The sequence below is a fragment of the Rhododendron vialii genome, chromosome 12a, assembly GCF_030253575.1.
Source record: "Rhododendron vialii isolate Sample 1 chromosome 12a, ASM3025357v1".
Classification (NCBI taxonomy): Eukaryota; Viridiplantae; Streptophyta; class Magnoliopsida; order Ericales; family Ericaceae; genus Rhododendron; species Rhododendron vialii.
Genome location: NC_080568.1, coordinates 26692936 through 26709517, shown reverse-complemented (window position 1 = coordinate 26709517; position 16582 = coordinate 26692936). Strand labels below are relative to the sequence as shown.

Sequence of the window (16582 nt, the reverse complement as noted above, 5' to 3'; positions counted from 1 at the left end):
CTTGTTATGTATTATGATATTTTTGTTAATACCTTCCAAGCCGCGAATATATGTTGGGTACGGGTCAAGTGGGTGTTTACTATTTAAGTACGTTGGTGTTTAAATTTTTTGGTCATATTTGTGATAGATGAAGATACAAATTGTATATTCTAATTTCAGATTCCGTTGGATGATTCTAGATTTTAGGAGGAGGAGAAGATGAAAACATTTAACATAACGGTGAAATTATGATTAAACTGTAGTAAGGCTGGATAATATTTGCCGTTAAAAGCTGAAAATTCAATTTGTACAGGAATATGATCCGAAAAACTCTTTTAAGCTACCAAACTCAATTTTGAGATTTTCGGAATTAAAATTTTTTTTTAGCTTTTTTTTAGCTTGTCTAGGTTTCTTGATTCACACTCCACACTGATTCTAAGAAACTACAATTTCAAAATTTGCAAAACTAATTTCTAAAGATGTGAGTTCTAGTCCTCGAACTTGAATCAAGTCTAAATATTTGAGCCTAAGAGCATCCACAATGTAATAATCAAAATTAAAAGGTTGCTAAAGTTAGCAATATTTGCTTAAAAAAGTGCTCACATTGTAATAACCAAACTTAGCAACCTCTTAGCAACTCATCAAATTTTGACCTTTGAATAACCAAACTTAACAACTTTTATCAATAACCAAAACTCAATAACCAAACCCAATAACCAAATTCAAAACTAAAAAAATTAAAAAACACCTCACATTAGAATCGTCTCATCGAGACGAATAATTTGGTGTGGTCGGGTGCGTGATTGGAACTCGTTTGCAATTGAACATAGATGCATTGCGTATTGTGGGGGGTTTTTTTTATAGGGATACAAAAACAACCAACGTGGAGATCAAGTTTGTTAGGTTTTATTATGAACTAAATGGATAATCAAATGCTGACGTGGCACATTTTGATTATCGATTTTGATTATTCCCATTGTGGATGCTCTAAGCAAATAATGTTAACTAACTCGAGTTTCGAGTTTGTCCCGTTAAGCTCCTTTGAATGGAATGATTTTACAAGAACAAAAAAGAAATGGTTATAGTTTCTTAAGAAATTATTCATTTGAATTGAACATTTTGATTAAAAATAGAAAGAAAAGTAACAAAAAATAGAAGAGAAATAATCATCCTTTCTCACCATACAAAGGGTTGTTAGTACCTCTTCTTCCGGATTTAATTGTCCCGAGTTTAATTCTAACCGGCTAAAACATAGATTATATTTTTGAATCCGCAATGAATTTCATAGCAAATATGGATATTGCTTGATAGATCTCGATTAGTTCTATAATACAATGTTTTCAAAATCACGTAAAATATTATAAATTGGATGATATAATCGATTGAAAAATAACACGAACTCCAAAAAAGAACTACTCCCTCCGTCTCAAATTCGATGTCATTTTTGGTATTCGTGTCAATTTCAATTCCTTATATTTTTCAATATGAATCTCAAAAAATATGCAATATGGATCTTGTTTGATAGTTTTCGATTAGTTCTATAATATAAAGTTTTCAAACTCATAAAAACTATTATAAATTAAAAGTTATAAAAAATGAAAAATGACACGAATCTTAAAAATTATCATTGGAGGGAGTATTTGCAAAATCAACCGAGCTGCTCACTAGCATATTCAGCCCTAAAACAGTCACAGTGGTTCGAAGGGTTTAGGGTTTTCTCTCCTCGCCTATTCTTCCCACCGACCGAACTTGCCTTCTGCCATCTTTCTCTCGCTCGAGCTGGCGTGGGAATCGTGGGGATGTCGAGGCCAGAGGTACAAGCGCCTCCAGAGATCTTCTACAACGATGTAGAAGCTCGCAAATACACTTCCTCCTCTCGTATCATCGAAATTCAGGTACTCACTCACACCCAAACGCCGGTATGTATGTTTATATTGACATATGCGTATGCTTACATACGGTTCTTTCGTTTTTCGCTTTGTTCTTTCGGTAGGCAAAACTTTCGGAGAGAGCTGTGGAGCTTCTTGCTTTGCCCGATGATGGTGTCCCCAGATTACTTCTTGACGTTGGTAATTGTTTGTTGGATTGCTGGGAACTTATTTGGGTTGTTCCTTTTAGGTTTTATTCGATTCTATAAGAGAGCAAAAGAGGTTAAAGGAAAAGAAAATTGCACTATTTTACAAGACATTTCGCTAAAATTGCATCATTAACTTCCCCATATTTCTGTTCAAAAAAAGCAGAACTAACCCATCTTGGGTGTTGAATTGGGCTTGGCTCTTTATGTCACGAATCACGATATTGACTCGATGAGCAATGACATGGACAATCAGTTTGCACAGAAAAGTGAAATGCTACAGTTTCCTATTATGATACCAAGATCTGGATTTCACCAAATATGCCCTTTGGTATAATTATGGATAGGATTCTGCATGCAGTTTTTTTTTTGTTTAAACTTCAGTCCTATTAGTTTTCATATGCCTCTACTTTCTCAAGGTTTTTAGCAAGCTCCACAAGCTTGGTCTTTTTCTTGTAATATTTAGCTAAAGTCTTAACAGAACATAGACAGATAAATGTTTTGTGTTTTGCAGGTTGCGGTTCAGGACTTAGTGGAGAGACATTATCTGAAAATGGACACCAATGGATTGGTTTAGATATATCAGAGTCAATGCTTGGTATGTGAATTCATGGATTTAAGTTAGTCTCAAGTTTCTGGATTTACTCATTTTTCTTTCATTTCTTTATTCCCCAAGTTTGTGTAGTAATGTAAGTTTCAAATCTAGATGTTGCATTGGAGCGTGAAGTTGAAGGTGATCTTATACTTGGTGACATGGGTCAGGTAGCTACTTCATTGCTTTGATTTGTACAATTTAAGTAGAGGTGGCAATTTGGGTCCAGTAATATGGTTTTACCCAAACCCATCCATTTATAATTAGCCCAAACCCACCCATATTTAAATATGGGTTTTAATTGGGCCAACTTAATAAACCCACTGATTTTATGGGTTTAAATGGGTTGAAAATGGGTCCAACTTAAAAAAACTCATCCATTCTTCTACCTGGGCTTTCCAATTAGTTACCATCCCATCTATTTCTCTCCACACCCATCTTCCCCTCCCCTACCCTTCTCTCTTTCCGATTTCCGTCCCGACCCTCACTCTCCCCCCTCTCTCTCTCCTCCCCAACAAACTTACCTGCCAATTCTCTCTCTCCTCCCCTTTCTTTCAAATTCTTGTCAAACAAATTAAACGGGGCAGCAGCCACCATAACAGTGCTCATGGCACGATGATTCTGAAATTTCAAATTGGTTGAGACCTCATATTTCAGTTCAGTGGAGCATATAAGTGTTGGGGTCATCAGCAATTAAGGGGACAACACTTTACAAACACACAACTCAAAACACAACTCTGGACAATGCTGTGTTCGAACCAAAATTAGCAAGGGAAAAAACTTTACAAACACAACTCCGGACAATGTTGTGTGTGAACCGCTCGATGCACATATATCCACATGCCTCGAACGGCTCCGAACACAATTGTACAATTTTGAAAATGTCAACCTGTTACGGATTCAAAAGAAAAAGAATTGTAACCACACAACATATAGATTGAATTGACCCAATTTAATTTCCATTCCTCATCCGATTATACTCAATGACTACTACAATAAATTGATACTCTGACCCCAGAAAATGTACTAAAATTGCCCAAAAAAACCTCACTAAATTACGTTTAAAAAAAAATAAAAATAAGGGGAGTAAAACAGGTCGGGTTGGGTGGGTTTGGGTATGGCTTGACCCATATTCGACCCGACCCATATCAACCCGCCTCCTATTGACCCATATTCGACCCACCCGTAATCAACCCATGTCCCATTTCAACCCGCCCAAACCTGCCCATTTGCCAGCGCTACTTTTAAGTCTGTAGATCTTAGAAGTACAGAGACATGAACACTGAGACACACATGGAAATTGATCCTTACACTACAATTTCTATGTAATTAGGATATGATTATGGCGTGGATGTGGAACATAATTATTTTTCTGTTTAGTTGTTTGCTATGCATGACATGAGTATCATCTCCTAAACAACCAAAGATGGAACTGCACTATATTTAATGATTAAGATTAAGATTAAGATGATCCAAAAGGTACTGAGCTGTGTGCCCTTAGCTAATTGAGGTCAAGATCTGTTGCTGGTGCTAGATCTAGGGCCTTAGAACATTGTCGACGAGACTGAGCGAGAGAGATGGGGAAAAGAGCCAAAGACAGAGAGGAGAAGACATTCGTGAGATTTGGGCTTCTAGTCATCTCGTTGTGTAGCAGTCTTCTTTTTTCCTCCCACAGTCTACCCTTAATGCTGCAATAGTATGAAATAACTTTTTTATATTTTAAAACATGTCCCATTGTGTCTAAATGATGGTACACCTGTTCAGACGGCGTCATACGCGTCCAATCATAAAGAACTAATAGAAAATAATGCCTCTAGGCTGTCCCAATGGTGTCTGTGAAGTATATATTTTGGCGTGTCCCAGTTAGTTATGCCCGTGCTCTTGCAGTAAGATTGAGGGTCTTTGTGTCATTTTGGTGCCCTCAAGCGTGTATAGGGTATTGACTATTGAGTCTACAAATAGGTGTTCAGTGTCCTCATTAGGTTTGTTGATATATTGATTAAAGAATATTGAGAGCTTAGTCTCTTTGTATCCCATTTTGGGATGATCTCTCTTATGAAATTTATCATTGATTTGGTTTGCATCACGTGCCCCATACATGTCTGACAGACACATATATGGTGACTAGTTAGGCGTTTCCGTGCTTCATAGTTGAAGATTAGTACCTCTACACAATGCAACCTAGGTTAGGCTAAAGAGACTGTTAATCATTGATTTCTGCAAGAAGAATTTCCTATTCTGTGCTAGTACTATTTACTCCATAAAGGATTGAGTACAGGAGGAGGACGTATTTAGAGTTGAAATTTAGATTAATAGCATTCATTTGTTGTTTGCTAACAGGTTTACCAAATGAAAGGCATCATACTATGTAAATTTTGTAGGTTTTACACAATGATCGAGACCCCTGCTTATGATAGTTTCTGACAGCTGTCTAGCCGTGCCATCTCTTTTAGTGGATAGGCTGATTTTTTGGGAGTTGAACTAGCGCCACAAGATTGGCAACTGGTTGCTCTTGTCAGCATACCTTGTTACGACCTCATAATTTGAGTCCTTTTAACTTTGTGCCACTTTGTCTTACAATTACCATGTGTCCAGTTTAGAAGCATGAGTTATGAAGTTTTGCCACAACAAAAAATGACTCTATTTGTACTTATGGCATGAAATCATGCATTCAGTGGATTTGAAGATCTCTATTTGTACTTACATTTCTTATGGCATGACATAAAGTTCCATTGCCATTTCTTACCGTATGGGCTAGAGAACTGTTACCATGAGGTGACATTTAAGTAAACCAACTACTAGTTGTGCCACTTATGAGTTATGACTACCATGCTCTAGGTACTGGAGAAATTAGGCTGAAACTTTTCACATATGATTTTCTTACTTAGCGATAGCATTATTGCTTGCTTAATTTGTAACTGCTTGTACATAAGCCTAACCGTGCATCGCTATGACTGTTTAACTGATGGCACTACCGCTGTACCACCACCATTGCCGTCGCCACCACCCCGGATACCACTAGGTCCACTTCTATCATCACTAGTCCTCCCTCCTCTCCATCACACCCCCCTACCACTTTAACCCCACCACCAGCGCCATCGTCATGACCACCAGGTGGTCCAATACTACCCAAATCTCCACCACGATCTCCCGTCATGGCCATCAGGTGGTCTAGGTCCTTCAACACTATCCCCCTACCACACACACACACCCCTTTGTCACTTTTATCACGCCACATGCACAACTAGCACTGCCGCTGCTGACCCCGCCACAACGTCAACATGGAAACTGAAGAGATAATGTAATAGATTTTCAAGTTCTTCTTCTTGTACAACCCATCTCGTTCTATTTTGACGTTAAATATTTAGGAAATAGATTCCAGCTTACAATATCTTGTATTTATTTTTCAGTAGTTTATATATGAATAAAACTTGAAATTGTGTAGATTGATGGGATTGGGTCCCTTTTGTTAACTGAAAAGATAATAAACTTAGGGAATCTTATTTTAATAGTTGGGATTCAAGATGCATGGTCCTAGGAGGCATGTGGGGTATCGTTCTACAAATATATGAAGTGATCTGGAGTTTGTTGGTGATGCTTTCACAACGATACATGCAAATAACATCTAATATGGGGTTTCACCCTCAGTGATACTATTTTATGAGGAATTAGAGTTTTTGGTTGGATATTTTGTAGGGCTTGGGGATGCGAAATGGAGTTATTGATGGTGCTATTAGTATTTCAGCCGTTCAGGTTCGTGTTCGTTTTCAATCTTTGACTTAGGGATTTTTCTATTCTCTTGCAAGGTGTATTGGTACTTTTGTGTTTTGTAAAATATAATCGGGTGTTATTTGTTTGCATCTTCTTTTATCTTGCAAATCTTCTCAGTGAAGTACAGTAACACTCATATTATCGGTTTGGAAATGTTGAATCATATTCATATGGAGAATGTGAAGAAAAGAGTTCCTTATTTGGATGTAGTAAGAAGAGAATGAGAAAGGTCCTTTTACGAAGTGGGCATACATTGAAGCTTTACAGAAGATGTTTGTTTCGAGTTTATCTTTTGCGCTTTTTCATTTTGTTTTCTTCATACTCTCTTTGCTTGGTAGTACAAGGGTGATGCCCCCTTGGGCCATCTTCTAATACCGTTTCTTTGTTGTCGATTAAAAGAAATTTGCATATTATCTATGGTTTAGTCAGCTTGACTTGCTTCCTTTTCATGCCCTTAGCTTGACGTGAAATTACTTGGTTACAAGACTTGGCTATGTAGAGGGAAATTTTCTTTGCATGGTTTAAGATATATATTTTTAATTCTAAGACAAGTGTTCTATAAAAAGATGATCATGTTTCATTTTTTCTGGTATACTTCTCATTTTCAAATAAAACATTACACCATCTTTGTTCCTGTAAGTGTAATATATTGGATGGTCAAAGGATGTACAATTAGGCCCCGAAGAAGGTATTGGAAATACTATAGAGCTTACGTTGTCATGGCATCGTGTATGTCTGCATCCAAGTAGAATCTCCTATGTACGGATGTCCTTTTGACTACTCAACACAAAAGGGACTATTAAAACATCCAACTCAAAGCCAATTGGCAATAAGTGGAGAGGTCGCCAAGGTTCATGGACTAGTTTTGGAGGTTATAATTAACCAATATGGGACGAGCTCTAACACTCCCCTACACGTGCGACCCCTAACCTGCACACAGGGAGGTTAACGAATGATCCATAACATTTGGATCATAATGAAACAAAGTGCACTTATGGCACAAACAACGGGGCAATTGATCAAGAGAGTCTTGTCCAAAAGTTCCGAAAGCCTAGCTCTGATACGATGCTAAAGCATTTAACTCAAAACCAATTGAGAATGAGTGGAGAGGCTGCTCATGCTCATATACTAGTTTTGGAGGTTATTATAATTAACCGATGTGGGACAAGTTCTAAGAGGGACAATCAATGCTTTAGCTCGACTTTTATTACCACAGATGAATTATTTGGTTCTGTTGGTAATTGGGTCAGTTTTGGTCGCCCATGGGTGGCTTGATACATTTTAGAATGTATTAGTGGTGATTTCGGTTCGGTTCAAATATTTCCAGGACCGATCCTGACCGGAGTTGAGTTCGGTTCAGTTTGGGGTGGGATCGGTCCGGTCGGGGATTTTAGTCCGCCCGAAATATAAAGTTCACTTTAATTAAAGGGTATATATGTAAAATATATAAAAATATATAGTCGGTTCGGTTCAGCGAAAATTCTAGGAAACTGAGACGAGTCCGGAACAATTCCGCCATCACCCTGACCGAAAACCAAACTGATTGGTCGGTTTTTTGGGGTTTTTCGGTCCATCAATTTTTGTAACAACCTTAGAATGTATGTACATGGCCATTACAATTTGCATGGTGACCATTGGTTGCTGGTATTCCCTTGGTTTGTGCACATTTTGTGTCAATAAGTGCGTCAAATGCTTTTAGGCAAATCTATCCGATGCTTTAGAGGGTTGTTGCGTATTCAAGGACAATTGTTCAATTGTCGTAAGTCATGACAATATTCTACTTTAAGGAGATTAACTTGTAAACCCTACTTCCCACTTTTTCCCTTTTCTCAACGTTTCCCCCAAAAGCCATCTTTCCCACCTCCCCAAGATCAATTTTACTTATGCATATATACCAAAAAATAACTAAGTCACTATCTTCCAATAATATATACCCCACACTAGAAACCACCAAATTAATCAAAAATGAAAAAAGAAAAAGAAAAAAGAAAATTAGATGGAAAATAAAGTACTCCAAAAGTAAGCAATAACCTCTTGGTTTTTTTCTAGTGATAGACATCTATTTACGTACACTAAGACAAGGAGTTAAAGGACAGAAAACAAGGCCAAAGGAACTCAAGCCCAATACCCCTCTCTAGCTATGTCCATTCAAAACCTAGGTGGCGACTTTAAAAAGGGCTAGAGAAGTCATGAACAAAAATAAAATACCAAAAATAAAAACAAAATCAGAGAGAAAACAAAATCAGACTTTCTCTTTTGTTGCTACATTAACCCTTCATGTATTGTGAAAAAGTGAGTACATTATAAACCCAAATAAATAACAGAGAAATAATATACATTATAAACCCATATGAATGACACAAAAAGAATCAAAAAGAAAAAAGAAGTGCAAAAATTATTTCTACTTTTGATCTTTAATTTGCTACACTTTCGATATACTACTTTTCTTAGTAATTAACATTTCTCTCTTTCTAGTAACCAAACATAGCCTAACTGGCTACCGTCACAGTTCTGAGAATCAACACCGTAACCGGAAGCAGAGCAAGGTCACGTTTAAGTTCAATATTCTGAGGCAAAAAGAACCACTCATCCATTGACACCAAATAGATCAGATATTTCCAAAACAAAAATCAAATCCAAACCCAATCAACAGAAGCCAACAACAACAAAACAAACCCAAACTAACAGCAAAACCCTAACTCCTACTTCACAAAGAGTTCATATATATCATATAGTATGAAAATACTGAAAGTAAAAACGCTAATAATAACACTAACCATACATACATACATATGCGATATACCCATATTGAGAGAAAATGAAAGGAGAATAAGTGGAAGAAAAGGATCACTGAGCTTAAATCCAACCACCCCCACCACTTTCAACTCACCTCCGACCAAACCAACGACCACAGCCCAACCACCCCCACCCCCACCCCCACCACCACAACCACCTTAACCCCAAACCCAACCAATAAAGAAGCCAACAATAGTAAAACAACTCAAACTAGCAGCAAAACCCTAACTCCTACTTCACAAAGAGTTCATATATATCATATCGTATGAAATACTGAAAGTAAAAACACTAATAATAACACCAACCATACATACATCTATATATATACCCATAGAGATACAAAATGAAAGGCGAATAAGTAGAAGAAAAAGATCACCCATCTCTGACCACCACAGCCCCACCACCACAACCCCTTTAACGCCAAACCCAACTAACAAAGAAGCCAACAACAAAAAAACAAACCCAAACTAACAGCAAAGCCCTAACTCCTACTTTACAAAGAGTTCATGTATACACCTGGCGTTGCAAAATAAATTTACCAGAGAGATAGAAATGAGAGCGAGAACGTGAGAGAGAGAAAGCACTGATAATCACACACCTGTTGTGCAGACATGGTCGGACAGTGCGTGTCATAGCCTTAGTAACCTGACCATTTGGTGCACAAAATCAATATGATATCAACTATTTAAGGAGGAAAAGTTACTTGGTACTTGTCCCTTAAGGTGCGCACCTGTGGCTTAGTTCGCTTTTCCTCGACAAATTGACTCAAGTTCAAGCCTCTTTAACTTACAAAGAATACAACTCTGTATTCTGGAATCGTTTCTACATTTGCTAGTGGTTAGTAACTCTGTTTTTGTATGTACAATGTGGATAATAAACGTGCAACTTGTATGAGTACTTCTTGCTAGTTTAAGAGTGCAGAACTTGCTTGATTGTATGTTAGTATTTATGCTTCCCTATCTGGATCACTGGTATTTAGTGAAACAATGACTTTTGCTAGAAATGACATCCATTGGTTGGTACTTCCTATTGGTTAGTGCTAATGCTTTATATTGTGTTTTGATTAAGCAGTGGCTCTGCAATGCTGACAAGTCCTGCCACGAACCTCGGCTAAGATTGAAGTATGTTATTCTGTTTCTTCCTGTGTTATTCAAATTAGTTGGTTTGAAGTTTTTTCCATCTTCATCTACTTTGCGTTCGTGTAATGTACGAGGGTGGCGCCCGCGTTGGAATTTGGCACCTCTCTAATGCAAGCTTTAATCGCTTACCATTTCTAATTTGTTTGCCAAAATATCTCTCGCAGGGCGTTCTTTGGCTCATTATACAGATGTTTAGCAAGGGGAGCGAGGGCAGTATTGCAAGTATATCCGGAAAGTCTTGCACAGCGCGAGTTGATACTCGGTTTTGCTATGCGTGCTGGATTTGCTGGTGGCGTGGTTGTTGACTATCCCCACAGGTATGCAGAATTTAATGCTGAAATGCTTATGATGCTTGTTTTGGTAATTGGGAACCCTAGGTATGTAGTATGACTTGTATAGGAATTGGATTAGACATTGAAATGGTGTTCATTTGATGTCCATATTTGAAGCATGAACATCCCCCTTTTGAAAACCTGCGAGTTAAGGAGTAAGTTGAATTGCTAATGTTCTTTTTCTTTTTTCAATCTTTTGCTCCTTTGAAGCAGGAATGAACTTCATATTCGAATGCTCAGATGCCAACAAAATTACTTGGGAAAATTCTCAGTACGGCTTGCTTAGGAAGTTAGGCCTTTTTATTCCTTGCTTTATAGAAGCTCCTTTTTTTTTCCCCACAGCAATTTAGGTATTGGGCTGTAGCATGGGTTTGGGACATATGTGCATTGACGAGGTGACATCCCTGTCAGTCTCTATTGTAGTGTCTTTGTATGGTTATCAATTCATGATAGGATTGTGGGGATCTTACAATCCCCAAATGCTTGTACGGTTTAGTAAGTGTCACATGGTTATTTTTGTAGAATCATAAGTAGGATCATAGGGTGGCATGTAGGATCATGTTGGATAGTGCAGTAGCCAAGAAAAGAAAGCCAGCATTTCCATTTCCAAATATGTTAGGATTAGGGTCACAAGTAGGATCATGTTGAACAGCGAGTAGGATTGTGGATCTGATATTGTTGTACCTGATTTCAACAGATATTGGAATGTTACTATCCTTGATCCCATTCTACAATCTTCCACATGACCCTCTCATCGATCCTAGGTAGCTTTTCAATTTTAACAAACTGTAGCTAGTATATATCGCAACAGGAGTAAATAGAGGGGCTATTGAAATTTTCAGTTCAAACACTAGGGTAGGGCCGCGGCACTCAAAGCCAGTGGCCAGTAAACTTCTTCTTTGTTGGCCCCAAAGTTTTTTGGAAAGGCTCCTAAACTTTGTTAGCTGACATGTTTTATATCTTTCCACAGTAAGCTTTAATAACATAGTATGGGGACAAACTTTTTAGTGTTTGTGACTGATATCTGGTTAGTGGGGATACTGATTCCAATCCAACTTGAACTTTTGTGTACTCAACCTAGTGGGACAAGGTATGAGAACAAGGTGGGTGGTTTTGAGATGAAAGTCAATAATTTAGTCGTGTTCATGACCGTGTCACGGATGCTTAGTCTAATTTACCCCGAAACCCATCCATTTCCATGCTTATTAGTTTGTAGGTATTGCTTCAGTTAATTCTTCATATTTCACTTCCTTAGCAAAACACACACTCACACACACATTCTCTCTCTCTCTCTCTCTCTCTCTCTCTCTCTCTCTCTCTCTCTCTCTCTCTCTCTCTCTCTCATTTTTACACAGGTATATCCCATTCCAACGATGAAATATTTCCCTTAAACCATGAACACTTTCCAGAACTAATCCAACTTCCCACAAATGCTGATTGAGCTTACATTACACATGTTAGCAATATCAGTTTCAATAGGAAGCTGGAAATTGACTCAGTAGCTGTGGTGTTATTTTGTTGTCCGAATTTTGGATTGTTCATACTAAAAAGTCTAAAACACATATATTAGGCTGGTAATGTCAGGTAAGGTGGTGTTTTCGCTAAACTAGAAACAAGGACAGCTAGGTTCTCAAATCGCGAATTGAATCGAGAATCGAAATGGTCCTTTTTCGAATCGAGAATCACTCCTATTTGGTCTATGATTTCTATAATGCATGGAAACATATGTTTATTGATTAGGGTAACAATAATATGTACTATAATGAAAGTTTTAGACCTAAATCAATAAAAAGCTTCTTCTTAATGATGACTTGATAATAATGTGGAGTAATAGGTAAGCTGCTTCTATTGCAACTTTCAAGAGATGATGATTCGTGAACCCTACTTATGGTCCTTTTCGTGAAGAAGATTAGAAGTACAAAACAAATCTATAGGGTGGGTTGTATTGCATTTCTCTTTCTCATTTTCTATCCACTCTTGTAATAAATGTCCTTTTTCTTATTACCTATAATACTACATAAGGAGAAAAGAACTATAGACAAAATGGCATATAACAGTACGAAAGACCTTAGAAAAATAGCTTAAACCCTTTTCCAACAACAAAAATGTAAAAAAAGTGTAAGAAATGAATTCCATAAAGTTTACGTGAATTGGACAATTCGCAGATTTGGATGGCTGATTCACCGATTCTCTTTCGATTCACAGATGATACGAATCGTGAATCGTACGATTCTAAACCATATTTGACGTCAACATATGGTCAAGTTTTTTTTTTGGGTAAGGTAAAATTGTATTAGAAAACCCAATTATACAAGTTGGGGGCATACCCCAAGCAAAACAAGGCCAAACAAAGAAACATCAAGCAAAGCTTGAAAAAAGAATAGCATAAATCAAGACAACATCTAAACAAAAAAATTTACATGCTGCCAAAGACTCTAGCTGGGACATTCCACAGGGAACAAAGAGCCATGTTAGGACCTGACTTTTTAACTCCTCTCCAGGAGCTAACACAAGCTCGGATATCGGTTCTCACTTTGATCTCCAACTGTTGAGCAGTACCCCCATAGCCTTTAAAGATTCTGCTATTCCTTTCTCCCCAAACATGGTACAGGAGAGCAGTCAAAGCAACCTTTGATAGCAAGCAAGAAAACCGAGAACCCTTGTTGACTAGAATCATCCAGTCCATAATTTGGGGCAGTCCATTGAATGGGCAAGTAGGCTTTAAGTCTTCTTGCAAGGATTGCCAAAGTTGAGAAGAGAAAGAACATTAAAAGAAAAGGTGTGCATGGTTTTCTACATCAGCAGAACACAGCACACACTGGACGTCCATAGCCATACCCCACTTAAGAAGTCTATCCTTAGTAGCAAGCCTCCCCAGATTTGCTAGCCACAATATGATGGACCAGCAAGGTATAAAATGCTTAAACCAAATGATGTTAAACCAGTGAACTTTAGGATGTTGCCTTCGAATTTCATTCCAAGCTGACTTGATAGAGAACTTGTTATCAGGTGTGAGATTCCAAATAACTGTGTCCTCTTGAGATGGATGAGGGATAAAGGTAGGAGGGGTGGCTCTCAATATGTCCCTAGTCACAGCATTTCGACATCTTGGCCATTGCCAAGAGTGATCAGCAATTATGGTATCAACTTTAGCATGGAGATTTCTTCCCAAATTGTATACAACTTGGCCATTGTCAGACAACTTGTTTTAGTTTAGTGTGAACAACTTTGCAAAAAACGAGAATTAGTAGAGAAAAAATATTGTTAAAACGAGGCCAAGACTGCCTCTTGGGAAATAAAACATCTTGAAGACTTGCAAGGCGCATATAGAGATTCGTATTAGTGCCGTTATGACTTACTCAATAACACTTGTGTAACAGTACAAAGAAGAGAAAGGAATACCTTGTGCTCACTTGTGGTCCACCATCCCTGACGACAGCCACTCCAAAAGCGAAAGGCGAAGATGAAGAGAGTTGCTCTGAAGATGAAAGCAGCGGAGATGAAGAGAATCAAACAGTGAGTGCTTACGCAATACCCCCTTACCCGCTTTTGTTTCAGCAGTTACTGTGAGTATATCCATCAATGCTGTGAAAGTAGTTTTTGCTTATTGCTAGTTGAATACCAACTTTGTCAAATGACTTTTTCGTCTTCCTTAGACCAATTATTTCTGTGGTAAATAAGCGAGTTTCCTTCTACCGTGCAGGTTTGCATCTCGGACAGGCATAGACCAAGGAAAAAGCAACGAATAACAAAGAAAGGTAAAGGACGTGATTGGGTTTTGAAGAAGAAAGAGCAGATGAGGAAAAAGGGAAACCATGTGCCTCCAGATACCAAATACACAGCGCGCAAGAGGAAGGCTCGGTTTTGATTCCTGCAGGAGAGTGACATACGTTCTTCTCTCTTAATTCCTAAGCTTGCTCATACCCATTGGAACAGATTGTTTCCTCCTGTTATTTTGTGTAGTTGGTTCTGGCCTAGTTTAAATGAGTCATGTTAAAAGGACATCTGAAATTGAACCTTAATGCAAACCTGCAAGGAGCTGAGTCATTGGCGAAATGTGGAGAGCATTTCAGTTTTGAGATCTTTGTAATTTCATTGTGGTTTTGTAAAGACACCGAGTTTGGCATGGATTAATACCACCTCTCATTCCTTTTTTTTTTTTGATCCGCTACCACCTCTCATTCCTGTCTCTGTGCTTTGTAGGAATTAAGCAGCTTAATGTATACATCTTGATGTTAAAATGTGTACTTTATTTGCTATTGTGTAAGTGTCGTTTCTTCAATATTACATGGAGCATGGCCACTTCAGCAATGAAACACAGGTATGGGTACGGGTGCAAGTATGGGATACGGAAAAAACCTAAAAAGGTAGGGTACAGGGGTAAGGAGAGGGTTCGTATGACAAAAAGTTTTTTGTATGATTGTTTTTTGTGAGTAGTCAATCTTGACTATCTAGATGTTTCAGATCCAACTGTGTACTCCGTTTTCTAAGATTAGACTCTGAAGTTGCTGTCTTGCCAGTTTTTTGTGCGAAAAATGTGTGTTACGGCGTTTTTTGGCATCCGTTCAGCCGATTTCATCAAGTGTGGACTTGTTTGTGTTTAAATCAGCCGGACTGTGATGTTTGTTTTTCAAGATCCCGACCCGTATTTTTGTCTTGTTCTTTTGGAGCCTTAAAATGGCCGTTTATGGTGTTTTCGGGTATGGAGAACTTGTTTGGGGTGCTTCATTAATCGATTCTCTTGATCATAAGGATAGTGCATTCTCTGTTAGCAGCGTTTTCAGAAGAGGAACTTGTTTCACGCTACTGTGAAGCTCATTGGAGGAATTTTCCGTTTACGGTGTTTTCAGGTATGGAGAACTTGTTAGGGGTGCTTGATTAATCGATTCTCTTGATCATAAGGATAGTGCATTCTCTGTTAGCAGGGTTTTCGGAAGAGGAACTTGTTTCACGCTATTGTGAAGCTCGTTGGAGGAATTTTGCAAGTCTTGGTGTGAGTAGGGCATCGGTGTGGCCTCCTGGAATGTTCGGCGTTCATCTGCATCTTGTTGGGAATTGGATATCTCACCAAGATGGAGGCAACACTGTTTTAATTGAAGGTGAATTTTCGCCAAAGTAGAGTTTGGTTTTAAGTTTTGTTCAATCTGGTTGTCTGTGTAACGGATAAGAGGCTTCGTTGATTCGAGAATTCTCGTCAAGGTGGAAATTGTTGACTTTTGGGGCCATGGAGTGGCTCCACTCCTCTCATTCCTATCCGATCAGCACACCAAAGGAGACTTGGTGTGGACAGCCAACCAATTCATTGTTCCTAGCCAGCCATGGAGTAAATGGAGTGTCTGGTGTGGGAAGAAATAGTGCTCCTCTTAGGCTATAAAAGTAGACCTCTGGATTTGTAATTGGCATGAGAGAGAGAGAGAGAGAGAGAGAGAGAGAGAGAGAGAGAGTATCTCAATGTGAGTGAGATTTGTGAGGCTAGCAATGTGAGAGAATCAGAGTGAAGGGAGTAAGGAGAGAACTCACTTGTAAAGCTTTTTTCTCCGGTTTAAATAAATTGCTTTGATTGTACCTGAGTTTGGGAAACCACGTAAATATCTATCTTGTGTGTGTTTTATTTTGATCCTTGAGGCACAACAGTACACGTCTTTACCTTAGGATGTCTCTTGAGATCTTTCAACACAGGAATATATATTGCTCAGCCCTTGGTGAAATATGTTGTTGGGAATGGCCAAAATACATTTCTGTGGTTAGACTTTTGGCACCCTATCGGTCCTCTGTTTCAGCATGCTTTAGCACTTTGGAAACAAGAGTGGTTTACAATATGGAAAGATCCCTTATTGCTCGGGTTTTCTCTATTATCTCTCATGGTAGGTGGGCATGACCAGGAAATCATGAACGCTAC

The 16582-nt window shown here is 38.4% G+C and overlaps 1 protein-coding gene and 1 long non-coding RNA gene across 2 annotated transcripts; one reads left to right on the top strand and one right to left on the bottom strand.

The window, feature by feature from the left end:
- Window positions 1–1638: 1638 nt before the first annotated feature.
- Window positions 1639–14834, top strand: LOC131311612 (18S rRNA (guanine-N(7))-methyltransferase RID2). The gene is made up of 9 exons (XM_058339113.1): window positions 1639–1874; window positions 1973–2048; window positions 2568–2651; window positions 2760–2815; window positions 6342–6398; window positions 10284–10333; window positions 10516–10668; window positions 14064–14199; window positions 14387–14834. The coding sequence occupies exons 1-9, from the start codon at window positions 1779–1781 to the stop codon at window positions 14549–14551; spliced, it is 873 nt and encodes a 290-aa protein (XP_058195096.1). The 5' UTR covers window positions 1639–1778; the 3' UTR covers window positions 14552–14834.
- Window positions 14403–15886, bottom strand: LOC131311617 (uncharacterized). The gene is made up of 2 exons (XR_009195518.1): window positions 14859–15886; window positions 14403–14823 (listed from the first exon to the last, which is right to left on the bottom strand). It is a non-coding gene; the product is annotated as an uncharacterized LOC131311617 (long non-coding RNA).
- Between the last annotated feature and the right edge of the window lie 696 nt (window positions 15887–16582).

Bases quoted from the DNA above. Each gene is read 5' to 3' on its own strand.
- LOC131311612 (XM_058339113.1), top strand. From the start codon at position 1,779: ATGTCGAGGCCAGAGGTACAAGCGCCTCCAGAGATCTTCTACAACGAT. The intron at 10,334-10,515 runs GTATGTTATTCT...TATCTCTCGCAG, and splicing joins GAACCTCGGCTAAGATTGAA to GGCGTTCTTTGGCTCATTAT. The intron at 14,200-14,386 runs GTGAGTGCTTAC...TCTACCGTGCAG, and splicing joins GAGATGAAGAGAATCAAACA to GTTTGCATCTCGGACAGGCA.